This window comes from Carassius carassius, chromosome 33 (genome assembly GCF_963082965.1).
Source record: "Carassius carassius chromosome 33, fCarCar2.1, whole genome shotgun sequence".
NCBI classification, from domain to species: domain Eukaryota; kingdom Metazoa; phylum Chordata; class Actinopteri; order Cypriniformes; family Cyprinidae; genus Carassius; species Carassius carassius.
Window position 1 is genome coordinate 1,962,793 of NC_081787.1, and position 23,975 is coordinate 1,986,767.

The window sequence follows — 23,975 nt, forward strand, 5'->3', positions numbered from 1 at the left end:
TGCTAATGTCAGTGTTATTTTAGTATTATATTTTATACTTGATAATTTTAAATACCTTTTATTTTTTATATTTTCAGTTTTATTTTATTTTCATTTTATTGAATTTTATCAAGTGTATTTGTCATTATTATTATTATTAGTATAATCATTATTATTAGCTTTAATATTTCTACTTAGCTTAATTTTTATTTAGAGTTTTAGTTAAACATACTTTATTACGCTGCTGACTCAATATTTCTTCATCAGTTATCGAAATAGTTTTTAATATGTTTAGTTTGTTTTCAACTCTGGCCTGTACTACCATGGAAACGGCAGTGTCATTATTTGAATCAGTGATACTTTGTTTCACACGCTTTGTTTTGCTGTCAGATTTCAGATATACTCACCCCATAATCATCTTATGAAGAAAGAACAGTAGACTTGGTTGTATTATGTTCCGGTTCTGTCTAAATGACCTGTTTTGGGATCAAATAAGCTGCAGTATGGACCACACTGCAAAAGATCTCTGTATGTTTGCTGGTCTGCCTCCCTTCGCTGCAGTATTAGCCAGAGACTGAGGCTGATGCATCCTGTGGGCCAGAAGCAGAGCGCTCGACTGAGTCAGCAATAGTGTGAAAGTACCAGTGTGAAAACTTCAAACAAATTCCCACAGTGCCGTCAGAGTGGCCAATTAGTTTCAGGGCTTTTTCATCTCATTGGTTAGTCGGCAGCACAATGTGAAGGAATGGTGGTTAGTCGGCAGCACAATGTGAAGGAATGGCTGTGTGACGCTGGGAGCCGAGGCTGTGTAAAGCCAGCTGGATGGAGCTGCAGAACATCTCTGCTGGTGCGCATGAGTCACTTAAACCTACACATCCACAGCACACATTTCAGAGCTCATTTCTTATTTGCACTGCATCGTTTATTAGTGAGCGCAAAAGGTGAACGATCCAAAATGCCATTGAAGCGTCGATTTAATTCCAAAGAGATTAGAATGAAATGCAACTGCAAGACGGATGGATTTTCATTACGCTGAAATGAAAACACTAGAGGGTCATCCAGCAGGCAGCAAACATCTAATTTTTGTTCTTTCTCCAATATCATTCAAAATGATGGGCTATATGTATCAGTGAAGACAACGGGTGCAGTTTATACGTGCATGTGTCTTTTTTCTTCTCAGGTTTTAGAGTCCATTCTCTGTGGAGTTTGGTAAATCACCTCCTTCATCTTATTTAAAGTCACATTTGCAGCTGCGCAGGCGCAGATATATATGCGCAAGTGTGGCTCACTATAGGCGCATGTTTCAAATGAAGTGGGCCGTGGGGATGCTCTAGCCACCTACACTATTTTCCTATCAAATTTGATTTGCACTGTTTACGTGGCCACCACACAAACCATTTGCCAAGATCACTGCCTGAGAGCAAAATATGGAGTTTGTCTAGCGGTTTATAGACATTGGGAGAAGAGAAATGCGGATGGCAATTTTATTTTAAGACTATGGAGCCTTGATCTGCGAGCCATGCAATGAGCTAAAATGAAATAGCTCTTAGTGCTGTTAATGTGTCCTGGCTCCATCAGTACTGTGGGTCTTTTATTCCAAACAGTCCCGCCACCGGGATTTCTGAGAGACTTTTTGCCTCCTCTTGGTTCTGGCAGAGACTCGAAGAATACAGATGAAGGCCTTGAATCAGGGTGTCACAGCGTATAGATATTTCTCGACTTTCCTTGTCTCGATTTCTTTCCTTGATTGCCATAGGTTGCTTAGCAGGAGGCAATATAAAGTACACAGCCTTTGATCTGAGCTTTCTGCTGACCCGTCCTTTCCACCGTGCTGCAGGGAGAACTGGGTCTGTGTGATGTTGTTATGCTCTGTTCAGTCGGCATTGGCTCAGGCTGTATTTTGATTGGAGGTGGAGGGAAGAGCAGGACTGTCTGCCTCGAGTCGGACCTCATTAATCACACAGAGGGAGCAGCTGTTACCTCCAACGTCCTAACAGTCCGCCAAACTAAACTCACCACAAACTCCATTCTGTTCCTGAACTTTGCTGCAGCAAGTTGTGTGGAGTTATACAGTACAGACCAAAAGTTTGGACACACCTTCTCATTCAAAGAGTTTTCTTTATTTTTATGACTATGAAAATTGTAGATTCACACTGAAGGCATCAAAACTATGAATTAACACATGTGGAATTATATATGGAATTACAACCCGAATTCCGGAAAAGTTGGGACGTTTTTTAAATTTTAATAAAATGAAAACTAAAGGAATTTCAAATCACATGAGCCAATATTTTATTCACAATAGAACATAGATAACGTAGCAAATGTTTAAGCTGAGAAATTTTACACTTTTATCCACTTAATTAGCTCATTTAAAATTTAATGCCTGCTACAGGTCTCAAAAAAGTTGGCACGGGGGCAACAAATGGCTAAAAAAGCAAGCAGTTTTGAAAAGATTCAGCTGGGAGAACATCTAGTGATTAATTAAGTTAATTGATATCAGTTCTGTAACATGATTAGCTATAAAAGCTTTGTCTTAGAGAAGCAGAGTCTCTCAGAAGTAAAGATGGGCAGAGGCTCTCCAATCTGTGAAAGACTGCGTAAAAAAATTGTGGAAAACTTTAAAAACAATGTTCCTCAACGTCAAATTGCAAAGGCTTTGCAAATCTCATCATCTACAGTGCATAACATCATCAAAAGATTCAGAGAAACTGGAGAAATCTCTGTGCGTAAGGGACAAGGCCGGAGACCTTTATTGGATGCCCGTGGTCTTCGGGCTCTCAGACGACACTGCATCACTCATCGGCATGATTGTGTCAATGACATTACTAAATGGGCCCAGGAATACTTTCAGAAACCACTGTCGGTAAACACAATCCGCCGTGCCATCAGCAGATGCCAACTAAAGCTCTATCATGCAAAAAGGAAGCCATATGTGAACATGGTCCAGAAGCGCCGTCGTGTCCTGTGGGCCAAGGCTCATTTAAAATGGACTATTTCAAAGTGGAATAGTGTTTTATGGTCAGACGAGTCCAAATTTGACATTCTTGTTGGAAATCACGGACGCCGTGTCCTCCGGGCTAAAGAGGAGGGAGACCTTCCAGCATGTTATCAGCATTCAGTTCAAAAGCCAGCATCTCTAATGGTATGGGGGTGCATAAGTGCATACGGTATGGGCAGCTTGCATGTTTTGGAAGGCTCTGTGAATGCTGAAAGGTATATAAAGGTTTTAGAGCAACATATGCTTCCCTCCAAACAACGTCTATTTCAGGGAAGGCCTTGTTTATTTCAGCAGGACAATGCAAAACCACATACTGCACTTATAACAACAGCATGGCTTCGTCGTAGAAGAGTCCGGGTGCTAACCTGGCCTGCCTGCAGTCCAGATCTTTCACCTATAGAGAACATTTGGCGCATCATTAAACGAAAAATACGTCAAAGATGACCACGAACTCTTCAGCAGCTGGAAATCTATATAAGGCAAGAATGGGACCAAATTCCAACAGCAAAACTCCAGCAACTCATAGCCTCAATGCCCAGACGTCTTCAAACTGTTTTGAAAAGAAAAGGAGATGCTACATCATGGTAAACATGCCCCGTCCCAACTATTTTGAGACCTGTAGCAGAAATCAAAATTGAAATGAGCTCATTTTGTGCATAAAATTGTAAACTTTCTCAGTTTAAACATTTTCTATGTTATCTATGTTCTATTGTGAATAAAATATTGGCTCATGTGATTTGAAAGTCTTTTAGTTTTCATTTTATTAAAATTTAAAAAACGTCCCAACTTTTCCGGAATTCGGGTTGTATATACATAACAAAAAAGTGTGAAACAACTGAAAATATGTCATATTGTAGGTTCTTCAAAGTAGCCACCTTTTGCTTTGATTACTGCTTTGCATGCTCTTGGCATTCTCTTGATGAGCTTCAAGAGGTAGTCACTTGAAATGGTCTTCCAACAGTCTTGAAGGAGTTCCCCGAGAGATGCTTAGCACTTGTTGGCCCTTTTGCCTTCTGTCTGCGGTCCAGCTCACCCCTAAACCATCTGGATTGGGTTCAGGTCCGGTGACTGTGGAGGCCAGGTCATCTGGCGCAGCACCCCATCACTCTCCTTCTTGCTCAAATAGCCCTTGATGCCTTCAGTGTGACTCTACAATTTTCATAGTCATGAAAATAAAGAAAACTCTTTGAATGAGAAGGTGTGTCCAAACTTTTGGTCTGTACTGTACTGTACGTTTATGAATATGACACTGAGCAGTCCATTCAGCCAATGGTCTAATAAATCCTGCCTCCATTACCCACAGCTGATGCCATGATCAACAGAGAGATGAAGTGAGACTCTTTTAAAATACAGAGTGCAAACTTATAATGAGCAACTACAAGGATTGTCCAATTATATCTAAAGAAATTATACCTTCCATTGAAGGTATTGTTTTTTTTTTCAGTAAATTAAAAATTCTTACTTAGACGAGTACACAGTACTGTGTCTGGCTTGCACTTCACTCTGATTAATTATTCAGAATCTCTGACCTGCTGTTCTCGAGCAGGGGAATAGCGTCTTCAGTCCTCTCATGCCGCAGACAGCATCTGCACACCGCACCATTTTGAGCTGCATGGTTTTGGATTACGGCATTGGGGATGTTGGTATTTCTAATTGGCTGGGCTCTCATGAGCCATAAGAAGGGCTTTCGTAAACCCTAGCTATGTCATCGGATTGTGTTACAGTAAATTTAAGAACAACATGAAACCTCCCCACTTCTGTTGACTCTCCATTCACAGGAATATACTGTAGTATGGACACTGGAAAACTCACTTCTTAACTTAGCTCACTTTTGCTCACTTCCCTAGTATTAAAAAGAGACTCCTGTGTCTTTGTAAATATTTTCCTCCACATCCTCTGTTATTCTAGACTTTATTATTTAGCATTTACCCCTCTTTCTACCCTCCAAAGCAGGTTTCTCAGCTTCTGCTGTTGCACAGATCTCACTTCATGGGGACCTGTGGGCTGAGTCAAGTGTAGCAGCTCTTAACTCTTCATTCTTCAGCATAAATAAGACTTCTGCTGTGAATGCATCAAAGAGATATGTGTTATTGCTCTTTGGGGGGGGGGGGTCCACAGGCTTAACCGCAGCATATTTTTATGCCACTCTATATTTCCGCTCTCCTTAGACAGGGAATGTGGGTCTGTTGTGTGATACATTATACTTGCCCAGCTCTGCAGGATTCATGGAGAGCTCATATCATGATCAATGTCATCAGGAAAGACAGCTAATTGGAACAGACTCCAGCTGAACTCTCTTTTATGATCGTGATTTAAAGCCACAATTACATGTTCCTCCACATGGCAGTCAAATCTATCTGTCTGTCTGTCTGTCTTTCTATACATCTGTCCGTCCGTCCATCTATCAATCTATCTATCTATCTATCTATCTATCTATCTATCTATCTATCTATCCATCTGTCCGTCCGTCTGTCTAGCTACCTCTTTAATTTCTCTGTTCATCTGAACAGAGTTTCTGTCCGTCTTTTCACTGGACACTTAATCTATTTGTATGTTCTTGAATCATAATTATTTGCAACCATTTGGCCATTTGCAAAATCAATGAATCTTTTACTAGAAATAAAAGAACTGAGACCGGATTATTTCCCATTTCTTCAGACCAGTATTTCACAAAATGTGAATGCCTCCAGTTTTGTAGATTATAATAGATTATATTAGTTTTATGTTGTGTTGCAGAGCGCATATTGAGAATCGACTGCTTGCTTCTTGTGAGCTAAATGTTTTTTGCATCATGCTTCAGCTGTATGAATTTACAGTTTTTCTCAGTGACTTTGGTGCATTTCTCAAATCAGACATGAAATTCTCTAAACTACTTGTGCAACCTCCACATAATCTAGTCATTTATACACATCATAAAACCAGTTTCTCATTCTTTTGAACAAGTTGCGATTGCTTTTGTACATTCATGCAATTGATTACGCACATTTATCTGCGGTTTCCTACATTATCAGTTGCTAATCTCATGTCGCTCAAAATGTATTATATAGTTTTCTGTGCGATAGTCTTATCCCTCAAAACATCTAGTCTTTAGTTCATCATATAAATCTTTAAATGCAAAATGGTTAATCTAGTTGTCATAAGCTGCCAAGCGCACTTTTTTTATTTTTACACATTATTATTTGATTTTTTGTAAATTTGGCATAAATTGTGCAAGTGAATCTTGACTAATGAAGAGAATGTAGATGATAAACCAATGATCAACCATTTCTCTAAAAAAGCTCAAAGGTTCATCTCATGAGTCTTCAGTTGGAAAGCTTATACTGTACAGACAGAGGACAACACAAGAGTTACACATTCTGACAATTGACTTCTTTTCATCTTTGTGGCCATATTTCTTTTTCCTTTTCTATATCACAATGACATTGTAAAGGTTTTTTTTATAATTATTTTTTTGGTCAAACCACTAGTAAAAGTGTAACTGGGAATTCGATCCAGTCTCTTTCAATCAATATCCCACATACAGTAATGTGTAAATGTGTACTTTTGAAATGGATATATGGCATAAATAAGCATATGGCATACTGTTCTATACAGTGTCATCCAAAATGTTGCCATAGTTTACATCAGAACATCCCTCCAGAGTACACTGTTATATTGACAACATGACTAAGTGATTTGACTGTCTTATCCATAAACTATGACACAAGGACTTGTCATTCGATGGCACTGACATGTTCATTGACACAGATATTTATTTTTGAGAGACGAACTAAGGATTTTTAGCAAGAGACTGGCTTTAGCAGGTAATCCATTGGCATTCAGTTTAACACAGTTCTTGAAACTGGGCATTGTTTGACTCTATTTACCAAATCTCACCATTGTACTAGTGAACTTCTGGTTAAAAAAAAAAATATATATATATATAGTGAATGCATTGTTTTTGTACATGTGGAGCTGCTATATTCACATCTGGTGTTTGGAAAGAGCTGTGTGGCTGTTAAATCCCTTCCCAATCTCAGTGAAATGATGAAAATGTTGGTTATACAGGCCAAAATCTTATCTGTCAGCGCAGATCTTTGCACAGCTTAGGCTCTATACTCTGGTTTAGTGGGTTGAAGTGATTTCCAGGCTCCAGAATTCCTGCCAGTGTCAGGGGTGAATTGCAGTGTGAAACGGCAGATCTTAAGTTGCAGATTCCCCACAGAGACACGCTGACTTATTTCAATGGGAGATGGTTTGCATGCCTCATTTGAGAATAGCCAACATGCCTCACGGCGTCTTACTGTGTCATTCTTCAGTGGTGCTTCTGAGGGGGGCGTTTGCGGAGGAAGGCGGCCAAGCTGACTCTCTTGCTCTTTTGATTGATGGCTGCCTTTTAATGCAGCTGCCCAAAGCGAATCTAAGTTTTAGAAGCATTGCATATTATTAGTGGAATATCCAGCATGCATACCAATACAGCATCAATATTTAAAGTGTTCAAAGTAATCCCACAATAAATAATTGAAAAGCTGTTCTTGCGTTTTGCCATAAATTTTATTGGTTGTTTTTCTGTTTCTCTTGCATAATTTGAGGAGATGTCACTGTTATATATTCAGCAGAACACTACATACAACTACACAAGTTGTTCCAAACCTGTATTCCTTACTTTTGTCTGTGGAACACAAAAAAAACATTTATATATATAGAAAATCTTCTTGAAAAATCCATTCACGCTGAAAGTGAAAATGATGTGTGCAGATGTGCCGATGTTTTGTAATAGAGTAATGAACATGCACAGCATTGTTATTGTGGGATTTTTATAATGCACCATAGCTTCTTTTCCATCAAGTGTTTCAAATTTATAACGTTTCACTGCGTAATGGACTGAGAAAGCAAATTGACTCTCTGACAGTAGGTGGCGCTTATAGAAAAGCAAAAATAGCCTGATTTCCCCCGGTACACAAAATGCTTTGCAGATCGCTTTTCAAATAGCCATTTAGAGTTTTGTATTCACTATTTCTAACTCCAAATACTTAAAAATTATTAGTGTTTTTAGACATAAATTTAAATTTTAATCTGGATTAAAACATACCTTCTCAGAAAAGATATCTAGATATTGTTTGAAAATATTCTGATTATTTATTATAATTATTCATAGTTGTGCTCTTTTCCCCCAGTGTTCCTTAGTTCCATGTGAATTTATATTGCTTTGTTTGCTTTGTTACAAACATGATAAAAGATTCAGCAATTGATCCTTCGCAAAAACCCACCCCTTAGTTACCGTTGCTAAGTCCCACAAGCCATGGTGCTCTCTTGCCATACATCATGCTCTCACGCAGTGTAAAATACTTCGTGGAGCAAAGAGGATGCTGACAGAGCAGGTTACTTTTGGTATGAAACAAAGTCTCAGCTTTCAAATGTTGTCATTTGTAAGAAATTCATACAATTAACACCATTGTGTGGCTCTTTACAGGGGTTGGCCAACTGATCCAGTGTATTGTGATTGGCCGAACACTGCAAGCACTCGTCGGAAATGTAATGCCCCTTTCTATAATCGCGAACTTCATCTTTTAATAAGTTAATAATGTCCTTAACTTTACCATCAGTTCAAGCCTGAAAGAGGAACAGAGTGGTGTGACAGACACAGTGATGAAGACACTGTGATACATACACAGTGTTACAGTTGCAAATACTTTAAATAATAACAAAACATACTTACAGCTGATTCAGAAGCGCCAGATTGTCGTATCAAAGTCAGAATTACCTCCTCTCCAAGGTTCACGAAACGGTCATCTATAAAATGCGTTGCTGTTCTGTTGTAAGTAATCTTAAAGCTTCTTAAATGCATCTACTTTGGAAGACCAAATAAAGTCCTTTTGCTTACTCCTAGATACAGACACATCTCCCTGACATGACTGCTTCAACACTAACTGTGTTACTGAAACCATGCCTTCTTTCTTTGCGTGAACATTTGGGTGGCATAACGCAAATATTTAAACATAGTAGACGTGGGGGCATGTTAGAATAAGGCATTTTAGGGGTGTATGGCAGAATCTCAACTTTTATAAAGCATATCTCTGTGGATTTGGGACTTTAGTCTTTGCAACTTTACAGATCTTATTCACACTTTGAATTACCATTGTGTACGAAATGTGCTATATAAATAAACTTGCCTTGCCTTGCCTTGCCTATTCATGCAACAAGAGCTTGTAACACTCCAAAGAGAAAGGAAAACTTGAAATCGCATCATATGACCCCTTTAATGTGTGGTGACCGATCAATGTAGTGCCCCAGTTCAAGCGGCACACAAATTCTTCCTCTGTTCAAGTAATAACACTAAATAAACATTATAAATGAACATCAGAAGGTATCTTGTTTCAAACACGGAAAGACATCAGTAAATGCCATTTTTCACGTTCAAGTCCACCGATGTTGTTCTACTCCCCTGTCTGGTTTGTTTGTCAACTAAAATGGCAGATTCTGTGTTATGATTGGTCAGATTGCCTGTCAATCAAACTCCCGGTAAAGGGTCAGTTATTGTGATGTGAAAATTTGATATCACATGACTGGATGTGTGACAGCCCATCAGAACATCGTTTCGTCATATGTAAAAGCAGGGATAGATGGTCATATGTTAATGCTTTCTTGGTTGTGATGACTTCTGAATGAAACACGTTTGCAGCTTGGTTTTAATAAGTGATATGTGTGGACAGAAGAGGAAGCTAGTGTTGTGATTGAGAGTGTGTTGACACAGTTCACCCATATATCATCCCCCTTAAGTCAAGCTTATCTATTTAAAGGGTATTGCATATCTTCTCATTTAAGAGACTACTCAGAGTCTCTAAAGTTGTTAGTTTTCTTCTGGAGTAGATGTTAACAGAGCTGAGACAAGAAAACATGGGTGTACTTTCCACATCTATTATTCCTCAGGCTTGAGAAAATCCTTCCTGGGTTTGCTCTGAGAACAAATGTAAATAATCTCAGTTAAGATTTACTGCCCGAGGGTATTCCCCTGCCTTTCCTCAATCTACACCATCCTGAGGATCCAGCGGTGGGAAACTGTGTATTTGATCAATCTACTTTTGAGTAAACTAGGTTAGGTTCTAAACAAATGTATTGTTTTATTTATCTGGAGAGGCCTTTTGTTTGTGAGGATCATCTGTCTTATAGGTGCCATGAATAAATATATTTTCCAGCTCTAATTTTTTAACAGGCTGCATCTCCTGGAGAACAGGCCTGTAATTTCTCAGCCTGCTTAATGTGCTGCGTGCCAGCCGATCCCATAATTCATCAGTCCAGCGCCTATTACCTCAGTGCCAGAGCACAAGCAGACCTGCACCTGCTGCCGTGAGGCACATTAAAGACCCCAACAGAGGCCTACGTCCATCCCGCCCAACACAGAACCGTCACACATTACTCTTAAACTGCTAAGAGAGCCTGATTCAACACTACAGACTCACACTACAGACTTAAAGGTGAAGGTCTTTAATGTCAAAAACCTTCTCTTAACCCAGTTTATTGTTCATTGACTATTATTAGTCATGGTATTCATGGGTGTATCAAACGTTGAGTCTTCCAGGCACCATTGAAACGTTTAGCGTGTTCCACACATTTAGTTATGTACAGGGAAGATGGTGCCACAAACTCTGAAACTGAGTTTGTGGGAGGCTGTATGATGTCAGATCGGCCTTGCTGTTTTTCAGAAACCCAACCCGAACTCTATAGCTTCCTGTACTTATTTCGACTTTTGGTCGAAAGCAGATTTCCACTGCATGTAGTATCTTTCAGTGCGGTCAAGCAGCGTTATTTTTGTCTCTTCCATGGAGAACACATTGCTGCAGCAGTCCTGATCTTAATCTTGACATGATCTTCTGCTGCACTCATGGATCTCGTTTTTGAGAGCAGGGGCTGCTTCTTTCCTGACTTTTCATGTAGGGCAGAGCCTCTTTAGGATGAGCATTTTGACACAACCTGAGGCAAGACTTACAAGACTTACTAAAGGATGTCCTGTCCTAGATAGATTGCCAGCATTTGAAATGTTCTGTATTCGTAGACGGTCTTTTTTGATTTTTCCACACAACTCAAGTTTCTCTCTAACAGTGCTCTAATCTGGTTTGGCGCACCTGATTCTAATTTTAGATACTGCAGCGATAAAAGTATCGGTTTAGATTTTCCACATGTTGACGTCATATCTCCTTTGATTTGGGTTCAGATGAGGGAGTTGGGTTTTTTATGCACGTCTCTCTTCATTTGTTAACACGATGATCCGGTTTCCTTCTGTCTAACCCTTTTATAGTGTATGAATGCTGTTTTTCACTACTCCTCCTCACATCCTTCTCATTCTTTCCATATTTTTATCTGGTTAGCATTGGCCCATCAGCCCCTGATTATAGATGTCATAAAACATCTTCAGTGACGATTCAAATATGTACACTACCATTCAGAAATCTGGGGTGTGTAAATTTTTGAATGTTTTTGAAAGGGTCTCCTATGCTCTACAAGGCTGCATTTATTTGATAAAAAAAAAAAGTTAAATACTGAATTATTTTTACAATTGAACAGTTTAATGCATCCTTGCTGAAAGTAATAATTTCTCAGTAACAAATCTTAAAGACCCCATATGATTTTATATAAGATTGCTATTATTTAGAGCTATTTTTTAAAAAGTTGCTTGTAATTTGACTTGAAAAGAACTCTTAATGTATAATTAAAAATAAAAGTATAACTATGGTTATTGCTTTCACAAAAGTACTTTAAAATATTGGCCAGCAGAACAACCCCTTATTATTGACCCTTATTAAGTCGCTTTGGATAAAAGCGTCTGTTAAATGATTAAATGTAAATGTTTTTACAGACGATTTGCTTATTATTCCTTAGATTATACGATTTTCTTCCACACAGTAGAAATAAAGGAATCAGGCTGAAAATGATGCAAGTCTTTCTCAGCAGTGCATTGAAAACCTTGAGCTGTACCTCTTCTTTATTCTCATTTTATCTCCTTTGCTTGGTCACACTGGACATACAACTTCACAAGGATTGCTCCTGGTTGTTTTCTATGTGGGATCGAAAGCTGCAACGGTGAAAGTTTTTCACAGTCTGCTGTGTTCCTTTGGCTGTGATTAATATTTCCCTTTCAAAACCATATCATTTGAAAAATCCTTTTTTTACCCTTCAGATTTTAATAGCATATGATTATAAGGGGTTTTCCTCTTCATCCACACACATGAACTTTGTTGATTGTACTGTATATCTGCAATTACTGCATTTGATTTGTTAATTATGTTTACATAAAATATGAGTTATTCATCATCCAAGCATGACGAGTCTTTTACATTCAGCACAGAATTCTCTACATTTAATTGGTGTGATTAAAACTACCTCAATATAATTAAGACCTTATTTATTTACAGCTAGTTAAAATATTCAGACTGAGTAGACCACTACTGAGGCGAGAATGTGTTTCTAATGAGAATATTTGTTTCCTGCTTTTTCACAGATATTGTTTTCCTTTGATAAGACTCTTTTAATGATTTAACTCATATCTTGTAACATCTGAAATCAAACAAGGCATGTTTTCGTAATCTAGAGAACAACAGTTGTGCTAAAAATGAAGCTGACTTTCTTGTTTCTAATAGATTATTTAAAAGAATAGTTCACTCAAAAATAAAATTAGTTGGAAATGTACTCACCCTCAGGCCATCCAAGATGTAGATGAGTTTGATTCTTCATCAGATTTGGAGAAATGTAGCATTGCATCACTTGATCAGTAATGGATGCTCTGCAGTGAATGAGAGTGCCGTCAGAATGAGACAGCTGATAAAAACATCACAGTAATCCACAGCACTACGGTCCATCAGTTAACACGTGTGTTCGTAATAAAGAAATTAATCATTAGGATGGTTTTAGACTCTCATTCTGTAGGCACCCATTCACTGCAGAGCATCCACTGCTGAGACACTGATGTGATGCTACATTTCTCCAAATCTGTTTAAGGTGTTTAATCCGTAAAATCTAACTTTTTAGTTTTTTGACCATTGATTTACACAACAATGGCATTATGAATGCTTGAAAATGCTAAATTTAGCGTAAAATGTCAGTTTTTGAAAACAATACAGTTAATGTCTCCGTATAAACTACAAAAACGCAAATTAGTGAAAATGGTGACATTATGCACATGCCTATTGCATGTTAAGTCTATAGGAACACGTATGTGCGCAGACGGCTAGTGTTTCTTTACAAAGAAACATCTAAAAACTCCTCTACATCTTGGATGGCCTGACAGTGAGTACATTTTCAGCAAATTTTCATTTTAGGTGAACTATTCTTTAACAAATCCCTGATATTTCTGTCAATATAACAGTTACATTTACTAAAACAAAACCATGATCATACATAATTTAATGTGGTTTGGCAGGCTGCAGTTTTGCATTGTGTGAAAAATTGGCCATGCAGTAAAAGCCCTAATTATGTGGTTCGGATTTAGACCTGCTGTCCAGGAATACACAGCAGGAGCTGTGGCATCCATACCACTGTGGACCATCTTATCTTCTGCCTCCATTAGTGGCAGAGAGACAGAAATATCAATACTAACAGAGTCATTAAGGCAGGCGATGTGGCGGTCAGCTCCTCTGCATGTACAGGCTGCACTTCCTGTCCCGGTTCTGTTAATGCTTCTCCTAGAGAGGCCGTGCTCCGGCCCTGTCACCCTCACAGCTCAGACACATCTGCCCGTTCAGAGTTTATCCTCACGCTCCAGTCCCAGCATCCTGTGGGACGGCTTCATGTACAGCTGCTCTTACAGACCATCATGAAAGCGTTCGTGTTTGCAAATTAGATTTTCCTGTGTCAGTTAGCATCTGCTACTATCCTCTAATAGATTTTCTTAACACTAAATTAAGCTTCCTGATGTAATAGAGTTGCCCTCAAGTGTTGGATCATATGAAAGCATTTTATAGATGAGATCACAGGGCTCCAGACTAACATTTGAGAGCAGTGGCACCAGGGCCAGTTAACTCTACAGATGGTGCGCCAGAAGCTGACTTGGTGACACTGGGTGTTGGGTGGTATTAAAATAAAGATAATTGAATCATAAAATTACTATTTTGTTTACATTACTAAGTGCAGTTACTAACGATAATACATGTTTATTTCTTGCTAATGCACATTCGAAAGTAAAGTCACGTGGTCAAAAGCATACAAAATGTACTTTTATTAACAAAAGTAACGTGCACAATTTTTATATAAAAAATGTGTATATTCTACTAATTTTAAATGTACCATTATTCTTCTATAGTATTACTGAACCGACTGACAGCATAAGTGATTATAAAAGGAGTGCTCTTTACTTGCTTTGTTTGTTTTTCAAGGTACTTTCAAGTAACAAATTTGATTTATTGATGATTTGATATTTTATAATATTGATTTTATAATTTCATAATATAAAGCAAAAAGTAAAAAAGAAAAAAAGACTAAAGGCAATAAGTCTCCTCTGCTGCATCTACTGGTTATAGTGGTAATTTTATGTATTTTTTCATTTTAAATAAATGAAGTATACTAAGTATACTTTGGTCATCCCATTAAAAATAACATTTAAATTTGATAATTTTTAGAGCTTTGAAGTGCTGGAAATAGTTGAATAGTTTCAAATGCTTGAAAGTCATTAAAAAGTACTTGTCTATCTCTTTCAAAAGTTTGTAGAAACCCTGATAAACGGTCCGCACTGCGCAGCCCAAACGAGTAGTGGGATTTTGTTACACTTTTGTTTCATTTGCAGTTTGATGTTTCTCACATGCGACAGAAATGGCAGCGCTTATGAGTCGCGGTTCACACCAGTGCAACTGCACATAATATTTATTCGCACCGGCAGAAAAAATGGTCGCAAAATTCGATCATTTGGTCGCAGTATGGAGCCATGGTTCAGTGGATTCTGGGCTTAGGTTTAGGTTAGCTTCTAGATTTCTCTGTCCTTTTATCATGTTTCATAAAATGGAAGTTTTCTTTTCAGGCATGTTTTTTAAAACATGTCAAAAACATGCTAACAACATGCTAATCAGAGTGTTTAAGCTGTCTGTCACTAGCAAAGCATAATGACTATCCTAGAACAACATGTTAAATCATCCTAGCAACATACTAAAACATGTTACAAATGTACCATTCATGTCATCAACAACATACTACCAACATGCTAACACGTTAATTATGCTAGCAAAATGATAATCATGCTAGCAACGTGTTAAAAACATACTAATGTTACCAACATACAACATGCTAATCAAGATGATAATCTAAACTTTCAAACTTCAAGCTTTTTAAAGTTGCTTCAAACTTTCAGGCTAGGCTTTCTCAAGCCAACTTCAAAGTTTGTTTATTTTGTTATTTTATTTTATTTTATAATATTAAATATTTATTTTATTATTTGTATATGGAGATATTAGGCTTTGCATATGAACCCTGAAACGTGTTCTTGCATTATTTACTTAAATTATGGCGTGTTTATTTATAGTGTGATTTACATTTCATAGATTAGATCTTTACTCTCAGAAAGTTTTTGCTATTTTTCCCCCAGTGCCAGGAGGCAGAGCTTGTTTTTGTGATGTGGCTGCAAATAAGGGAAATATTTGAAGTGTGTGAGTTGAGTGCTCTTAGTAAGGTTAGACAGACGTGTAAACTCTCCACAGGTGCAGGATAGAGCGTAGAGAGCTTTGTTATTTCCATTTCAAAGAGCTCCACGCTGTCATGCAGCTGTAGTCTGAACCAATACCTGTAAATGAAAGCCAGTGTTCACTTTTTTTGCCCACAGATGGACCGCTTGCACATAGTAACAAGCCAAAGCAAACAGCTTGGGGAATGAGTCAGTAAAAACCTATTCATTAGGAAACGCATTTAAATATGTATTAGACTTAGACTATTTATCTTTGAGGCAGAGAGTTTAGCTCTCATTGCTTTAATTTTTGCAACAACAGAATGGCACCAGCATGTAGACTAAAGCTGCTTTTATTCACTCAGTCCTCTCTTCTGTTTTTACAGATTTTGACCCCAGCCTCGGCATGATGACTGGAATTGCACCAATGAATCCCATGATGCCCGGGCTTGGGCTTGTGCCCCCGCCAGTTTCCCAAGACATGCCCATAGTGAAGGAAATCATCCACTGCAAGAGCTGCACGCTTTTTCCGCCCAACCCCAGTGAGCTTCTCTCTTTCTCTCTCTGCTGCGTTCCAAACCTAATGAACTGACTCCACATGCAGCAATTTTTAAGGCAACCTAAGAGGCATTGTTTTAGCCAAATACAAAGGCAGAGTTGCATGAATCCTTCGCTGAGAAGACAATCTCAGAATATATTGCAACAACCTCAGTTATATTGATTATGAATAACTTTTATGCAATAATGCAATGTTGAAAATGATCATTACAGATTAGTAGAGTGTTAGGTTTAGGGTTAGTAGAATAAGTTGTCAAGTACATGCAAAGTTGTTAGACCATCAAAATAGAAGTTAGCAAATATTAAGGTCACAGTCTACTAGGGATGGGTACCGAGAACCAGTATTTATTTTGGACCGGTACATAATTGGGTCGGGTACAAACTGGGTACAAACTATAATGTTATCAATACTTAAGTTGTTTTATCTCCCTATACTTCAATGTTAACGATGAATTAAAGCTGCTGCTTGTCATATCCCTTCACTGAAATATGTGGCCGACGTTTGCTTCACATGCATTTTATATGTGTGTGTGTGTGCGTGCGTGCGTGCGTGCGTGCAGTGAGTCATCGCAGTGAAACGTTTGAAATTGTGGGCTCTCGTTACAAAACTAAGTGACATCAGTGTCAGATGCAGTAGTGTAGAGACCAGCAACTGTTTAGTTTTCCACATTCTTCAAAATAACTGATTGTGTTTAACAGAAGAAGAAACTCATTCAGGTTTAAAAGAACTTGAGAGTGAGTAAATGATGACACAGTTTTCATTTTTGGGTGAACTATTCCTTTAGAAAAATATCTCACTGCTCTTGACTGAAAAACATTAAAACAGTTGCTAAAGTTCAGCAGTAATAAAATAAGTTGTAAAATTCTTTTTGAAGCTGAACTGAGCAGCTGGTTACTCGCGCTTGTGCTCGGTGCGCAGAAGAGAGACGCAGTTTAAACAAACAGAAAAATATGCGAAAGAGCTCAATTCAGCACCGTGGTGTTCTGGTGTTCAGGGCGCACGCAGAGACGTGTCTCAAAGTCTTCTTGCTTTTGTACTGACAAATACATACAAAATATGTCAAAATACCCATCTTGGAAAGTGTGTTCGAAAAAATCTGTGGTTATGTCTTAAGTCAGGAGTAGGCAAGTTCAGTCCCAGAGAGCCCCGGACCTGCAGAGTTCAGCTTCAACCCTAATCAAACACACCTGAACAAGCTCATCAATCCATTCAGGATTACTAAGGTACAGGCAGGTGAGGTTTTTTTTTTCAGGGTTGGAGCTGTGCAGGACTGCGGCTCTCTAGGACCGAACTTAAGTGAAAGTGAAGAGTTGAGAAAGAAATCGGATGTGTATCATTATAATGGATGCATTGTCTCTTAAAGTGACTGCGCCTAATTTACTAGCTCTGCTGTCAGTGTCTTTAATGTATGAAAATGAAGGTAAATCACTCACTGCTCTTGACTGAATTACTTTGTAGTTTTAACAAGAATTTATCCACAGTCAATCCAAAAATCAGATATAATTGATTATATTTACTAGTGGTTGCAGGACACTAGTTCATTCATGTAAGTGAGTATAGCAAAATACAGCGAACTGTGAAATACTATACCCAAAAATTCTTCATACTGTAGGCTACCAGTGACATTGCTTGCTTTGTAACTGTTCAACAAAGTATTGATAGTTGTGTAAATATTGTCATACTGACAGTTGCCTGAAGTTTTGCTTGATTCCATTACATATCTTTCTACCAAAATTATCTGACATTATCAAGAGGAATTTGTTCTGACACAGTTTAACTCTGAGTTCTAGTCATATTTTATTATCAATTTCTAAACTATAGCAAATAAACTGTGATAATGTGAGAAATGTTGAAGGTGTCTGAATACATTTTGGTTTGACTGCATAGTCTTCACTGTAAAATAAAATACACAGTGCTATTTTAAATTAGTTTCTGGACACCTACAAACTTAAAAAACGTAACCATTGTGTAAATAACACAAATAAATAAATAGAACGAACACACAGTAAAAATTAAACCATTTCAGACAGGGTCCACTGTACAGCCCGCACCAGGGCCCCTCTAACCCCCGCTGCGGCCCTGGGTTAAGGTACCAAGACAGAGCAATGCACTGTGTGTACTGTAAGAAATAAAACAAGAAGGCATGTGGTTTAAAAGATGGCAAGTAAAATAAAAAGCACATCTGTATGCAATACAGTTTCATTATTGTTCATTATTATCCAGAGCGGCTTACTATAAATAATTTGTGCGACCAAATCATGTTTTGCGCCAGTAACTGAAAAAGTTAGTAGCGCAAGTGCCACCAGTGGAAAAAGTTAGTGTAGTTCCCTGATATAGTTAGTGCAATGTCTAAAGAGGACTATCAAAATAAAGTTTTGTGAAATATGGCATAATAGGATGCTTTTTGTGTAACCTTGTAAAAAATAAGTGTGCTTGATTGTATTGAATGGGAACTTGTAGCACTTGTTGATGATATTTATAAAAACGTCTTATGTTATCATGTATTTTACACACAAATTGTGTTGCTCCATCAATATTCACTAAAAATAAATATTTTTCTCAATGAAAACAGAAGAATGCTTAATTGATTAAATGTGCACTTGTAGTGTACTTTAAATCTTAAGTATATATATTTTTTTATTTACTTAAAGATTATATAACTTTTAAGGTCACTTAAGTGCCCTTAAAGAGAGTACACTTTCATAAAGATGTTTCTTAACACCCTTAAGTACACTTTGTACGCTTAAGTATAATAATAACACACACACACACGAAATTAAAAGTTTTACTTTAAAGTGCATTTTAAATAATTGTTTTAATAATCTTTTGTTTTCCTTTAAAGAAGTACATTTGTTGTTAGAACACACTAAACATGTAAAATACTTAAATTGTATTATTATTATGATCGAGTAATTGCAAATATATGTAAACACATTTGAGTTTTGATATAAATAAAAGGGTATTTTAGCGTATAAGATCTAAGCACATTTGGAAGTACACTTTAACCACATTTCAAAGACAATGGAAGTAATTATGCAATTACATATAAAGATATACTCGAGTCCTACTGAAGTGGGACACAAAAGCACTCTCAACTAGAGTTCTTTTCATTGTAATTACATTCATTTTATTGTAATTAACTTGCATTTTAGTGTCTGAAAACATTTAATTCAGTTTTCCCTTTAGATGTATTGTTTTAAACTGTTATTTTATTTTTTAGTAAGTATTCTTTTTAAAAGTATGCTAAAGAGTACTTCTTTTTCACAAGTGTTTTTTCTGAAATTGGTCAGGATGCAGACAGCAAGGCAGCTCACTAGGTTTGAGAACAGATCTTACATCTCACTCCATGTAACATGCATGCAATAATAAGCAGTGTTTGTAATCCTCATGCATTTTAAATGATATTATTGACTTGAGCGATATGATCTGAAATGCTGACGTGAAGAAAAGCCTGATTTAACCATGAGCTACTATGCAGCCCGTATATGATTTAATATTATAATTCTATAAATATTTCGATCTGCACAGCCTAGCAGCGCAGGATTTTAAAAGTCAGCTGCCAATCAAAGCATCAGACTGACGCTTGATAGAAAGGCTGTGTTTTTATTTGAGAGAGGAGCTGTCATGCGTTCTTTCATATTTACCCTTATATCCCCTCATTCCACCAGCTGAATAAGCTCATCTGAATTCCTCTCCTGTCATAGAGAAAGAGGTCGGGCAGAAGAATGAAACAGGAGGGGGCTGTCCGGGGGGACGGGGGTGAAACTCTGACTGTAATTGGACAGTTGACCTCTAAGGAGACTGAGGTATTCTGGCATGTAAAATATGCCACACAGCAAGAGGAGGGTCAGAGGAGACCGTGATTACCTGAGAGAGTCAGTGTCCTTCACACAGCTGAGCGTTCTGCCTGCCGATCATGCACAGCATGCACATCTGTAATCACAGGCTAGGAGCTAGCATAATGCTACGGTCAGCCTCACTCACAAAGTGTCCAAACCCTCCTGCCTAAAAGAGAGTGACGGACTGACACGCCTGCTCTAATACGCAAACAAACGATGTGAGACATTGATTGATGCCAAAGCGGGACGTACGAGAGGAGAATTCAAAAGCCAGCAAAACAATCCTTACCTGGCCTCAAGTCAAACAATAAAGAAATCAGCTTGAAGAAAGTTTGCAAAAAAACAAAGACTGAACAACAAATAGAGGCTTTGTTATAAAACCAAGTAAACTGCCTCGGGAGGCAGCGTTTTAAGATATGTGCTGTCTCTAAATTTAAGGCTGCAACACATGATTCCTTTGTGGTCGAGGTAAAGGAAACCCTGGAATGCATTGTGGTAGACTCAGATAGTATCTGGCCTAATATGCTGTTCATGCAGAATATAATATTGTGCTGTTGGCAATGTGCTAATGCCAAAAATCAAGTCAAGTTAAAGAGAAAAGTCAAGTCAAGAATTACAGAGAAAACAGAATAAGATACTTAAATACTCAAAGTTATATTAACATTTCCTTGTGATGTTTATGCAGATTGAAACTAGTTTGAGTTTGCAAGAGTGTGTTGTGGTGTTTGTTGTTACTTCTAATTCAGCTAAACTGGACAGAACTGTGGCTATGTTTCAAGTGTGTAATGTTGTGAAGCCTCAGTTCAAGCTGAAAAAATGTTTTGAAAAAATGTTTGATCTTCTGTAAAGGCCCCTTTATTTCTTTAGCAATGTGGCCTTGTCATCATTCACCAGGATCAATTCTTCAATTGACAACAGAAGCAGCTCACTGTATATTGATCCTAGAATCACAGCACAACAACATGAAAAGCACCGCTCATGTTCCCTCTGCAGATTAGAAATGAATGAAGTCTGGTCACTCCTTCCTTTCCTTCTGGACTGATGAAGCAGCACACGGGCAATGATGGAAAGATCGTACAGGAGAAAGAGATGCAGAACAAAGACCCACGTGATTCTGGGGCGTCAGATTCATTAATGATGAGAAACTTGAAAGAGATGGCCATCACGATGAACGCAGTGAACACTGTCTGATGAGATTTGGGCGTATCTATAAACCCGAGCATCTCCTCTCATCTCGTTCAGACAGAGCAGGCTATCATTGCACATATCTCGCATTGTTACGAGTCTCTTTTTTTCCGCACCAGTCCGTGCAGGAGTGGATTTAATAGCTGGTGACAGCTGTGCTCTCCTCACTGCGACATACAGTAATGCGGAGCAATCATTCATGGTTATTCTCACCTCAGTTGCCAGAAAAAATTACATAAGTCCTTTTCCCAAGGGCCCACAATGGCTCATGCCATTTAACATGAAATTTTACAAACCGGAGCAGCTCTCTTTTTAGTTGTAGGAATCTCTTTTCCTGGTTAGCCTATTTCCATTGCTTGTAGTCCCTTCCTTCACTATCTTTGTCAAAGTCGTCCATCTTTTCTCTCTGTCTGCTCTCATGCCCTTCAAGGCACAATATGATGGGATATATCAGCGTTTATACCATATGTCATTCATCTGTACGTTTTAAAGGGCAGCGCGTTCGTTGGCTTTGATTGGAGCTGTATTAAAAACACACAGGCTTATTGCTGTCAGCCTCACCCTTTGTTATATATTAGACCTGACCGATGGGGATATTTGAAACCTCTGTGTTTTATTCAACTGGTGTGGTCTCGGTGGATCAGTGCAGAGCTAAGCTTAAATTGTTCCTCGCCTAACTTAATAATAAGGACAAAGACTGCTCCTCTTGCAATTATGCAGATTTTTGCTTTGTGTTTCTGTCACAGTCACATATTGTACTTTTTTATTGTATTCAGTGGTCCTAAAAATGTGTTTGGTACTTGAGTCACACTTAAGAAATATGTGGAAGTCATTGCATTAGATAGAAAAAATATATATCAAACATATGATGTTGGAGCCTTTTTAACTTGACTTTTCATTTAAATAACTGTTTTTGGTGATTATTCACACTGGAAGTGGCTCCAAAGCTACATATTTCTCTTCAAGGACAGCTATAATTTTTTTAGAGGTTGGTCAGTTATAAACTTGAATGTTTTGAAGTCTTGAAAGTTATAACACGGGAATTCGCGTGAGTGAAAACTTTGAGGCCTACTCAAATATAGAACGTGCTATTTATATTGTTATTTTTAATAAAATTTTTAGTAATACATACTTTTACGATACGCTCTTACCCAAATATGTGGTATTAACCAAGTTCAGTGTGTGTCCTTAATATTCATATCCATTTCTTATAAGCTGTCAGTATGCTTTAGGCTTTGTAAATTACTTGTGATTAAGCTCCATTTTTGTAGTTGATCGAGAGAAATGTGAATTATGTGTTGGATTTTAACTACTTGTTAGGCTAAGTAAGAATCTCAAAATGTATTTATGTAGAGCTGAAATTTGTTCATAGAGATTAATTAAAAAAATTAAAAGGTTTGTCTTAACCAAGGTGAACATGCTGAGCGTTCATAATATTTTTATTAGGCCGAATATTGAAGATGTCAGTATGTTTTGTGTATTTAATGTGTCTATAGTTCCATTTCTGTAACTGTGGAAATAAGTGAAAATAAATAAAAAGGCATAAGTTTGTCAAGTCAATCGTAAGTGAATCGTAAGTGTGCAATATTTAGTGCTGCGTGCTGAATCTAATTAATCTGTATGAATTAGTGTTTTCACGGTACCAAAATGTCAGTATTCGGTACCGATACCAGTGAAAATCCACGGTTCTCGGTACCAACTTCGGTACCAAAGCGAAACACAAAAATATACTATTTAAAAATCACACACTTTTTATCACTAAAAATAAAACCAATGCCATTCTTTATACTTATTTACAATTGTGTTTAAAGTTTTTCTACAAGGAATATAATTATGAAAAACAGTAAACATGTTTCACCCAAATTTAATTTGTCTTTTAATTAATGAAATTTTTACATAAAATTTTTTGGTAAATAAAAGGGATTTGCTATTAAAATTTAAACATGGAAAAAATATTGTGTGATTTATTTCTTTAAAAAATTAAGTTTTATAAATTTTTTCAACAGCAGTAGCAGTATCACATACATTCTACTAAATAATAGTAATATTTCTAGCACAATGCGTTTATGTAAAAAGGAACTTTTATTTTGACACTGGTGTTACTCAAATGAAACAGTTAAATGCTTGTGAAGTGACTCAGAACAGTTCTGGAGATGTTGTTTATGTATTTATGTCCATATTATTACTGCAAGCGTCACATGCTTCAGTCTATGTAGTAAACAAACCATTCATTCATTCACTCAGAGAACATGCAGGATTCATATTTCAACCAACTTTTGCGGCTTAACATTTACAGATGCTGGTCCATATGGAGATTTGATTTGATTCATTTATGCTAACTTTGACAAATTCGGTGACTGTCCATATTAAAATGTAAGTTTCATTTTCATGACGGGATTTTGATATTCCGTCCGCGTTTTCTGCTTCGCGGAAATCATAGCGCTGTATGCGTCAAGAACCAGGTTGACCGGGTCCTCGATACCACCGGTACTTACAGAAACCTGGTACCATCACATTTTCCTTTTTTCAGTCCAGACTTGGTACCGAAGTACCGGGTCTTTTGACAACACTAGTCTGGGTGATATATTAGTCTATCTCTAGTTATTTTGAACTGAACCTCCATAGTTCCAACAAACAGATTCTTTTTATTTATATTATTATTTAGGCAGCTTAACAAACTAAAGGTGTCTGTTATTGATGGTGGACTGTAGACTCCAGCAGACAGACTGAATCTCCTCCGGCCTGGATCTCTGTCCCGCAGCTCCAGCACATCTTCCCGACCCATCAGTCTTA

At 37.6% G+C, this 23,975-nt stretch overlaps 1 protein-coding gene across 3 annotated transcripts in view; it reads left to right on the top strand.

The window, feature by feature from the left end:
* Nucleotides 1-23,975, top strand: part of LOC132113485 (ecto-NOX disulfide-thiol exchanger 2-like) — a 233,914-nt gene that overhangs the window by 159,002 nt on the left and 50,937 nt on the right. For all 3 annotated transcript variants that reach the window (XM_059521266.1, XM_059521264.1, XM_059521265.1), the window contains one exon: nt 15,986-16,141. In XM_059521266.1, coding sequence (XP_059377249.1) covers nt 15,986-16,141 — 156 coding nt within the window. The remainder of the gene's footprint in view (nt 1-15,985; nt 16,142-23,975) is intronic.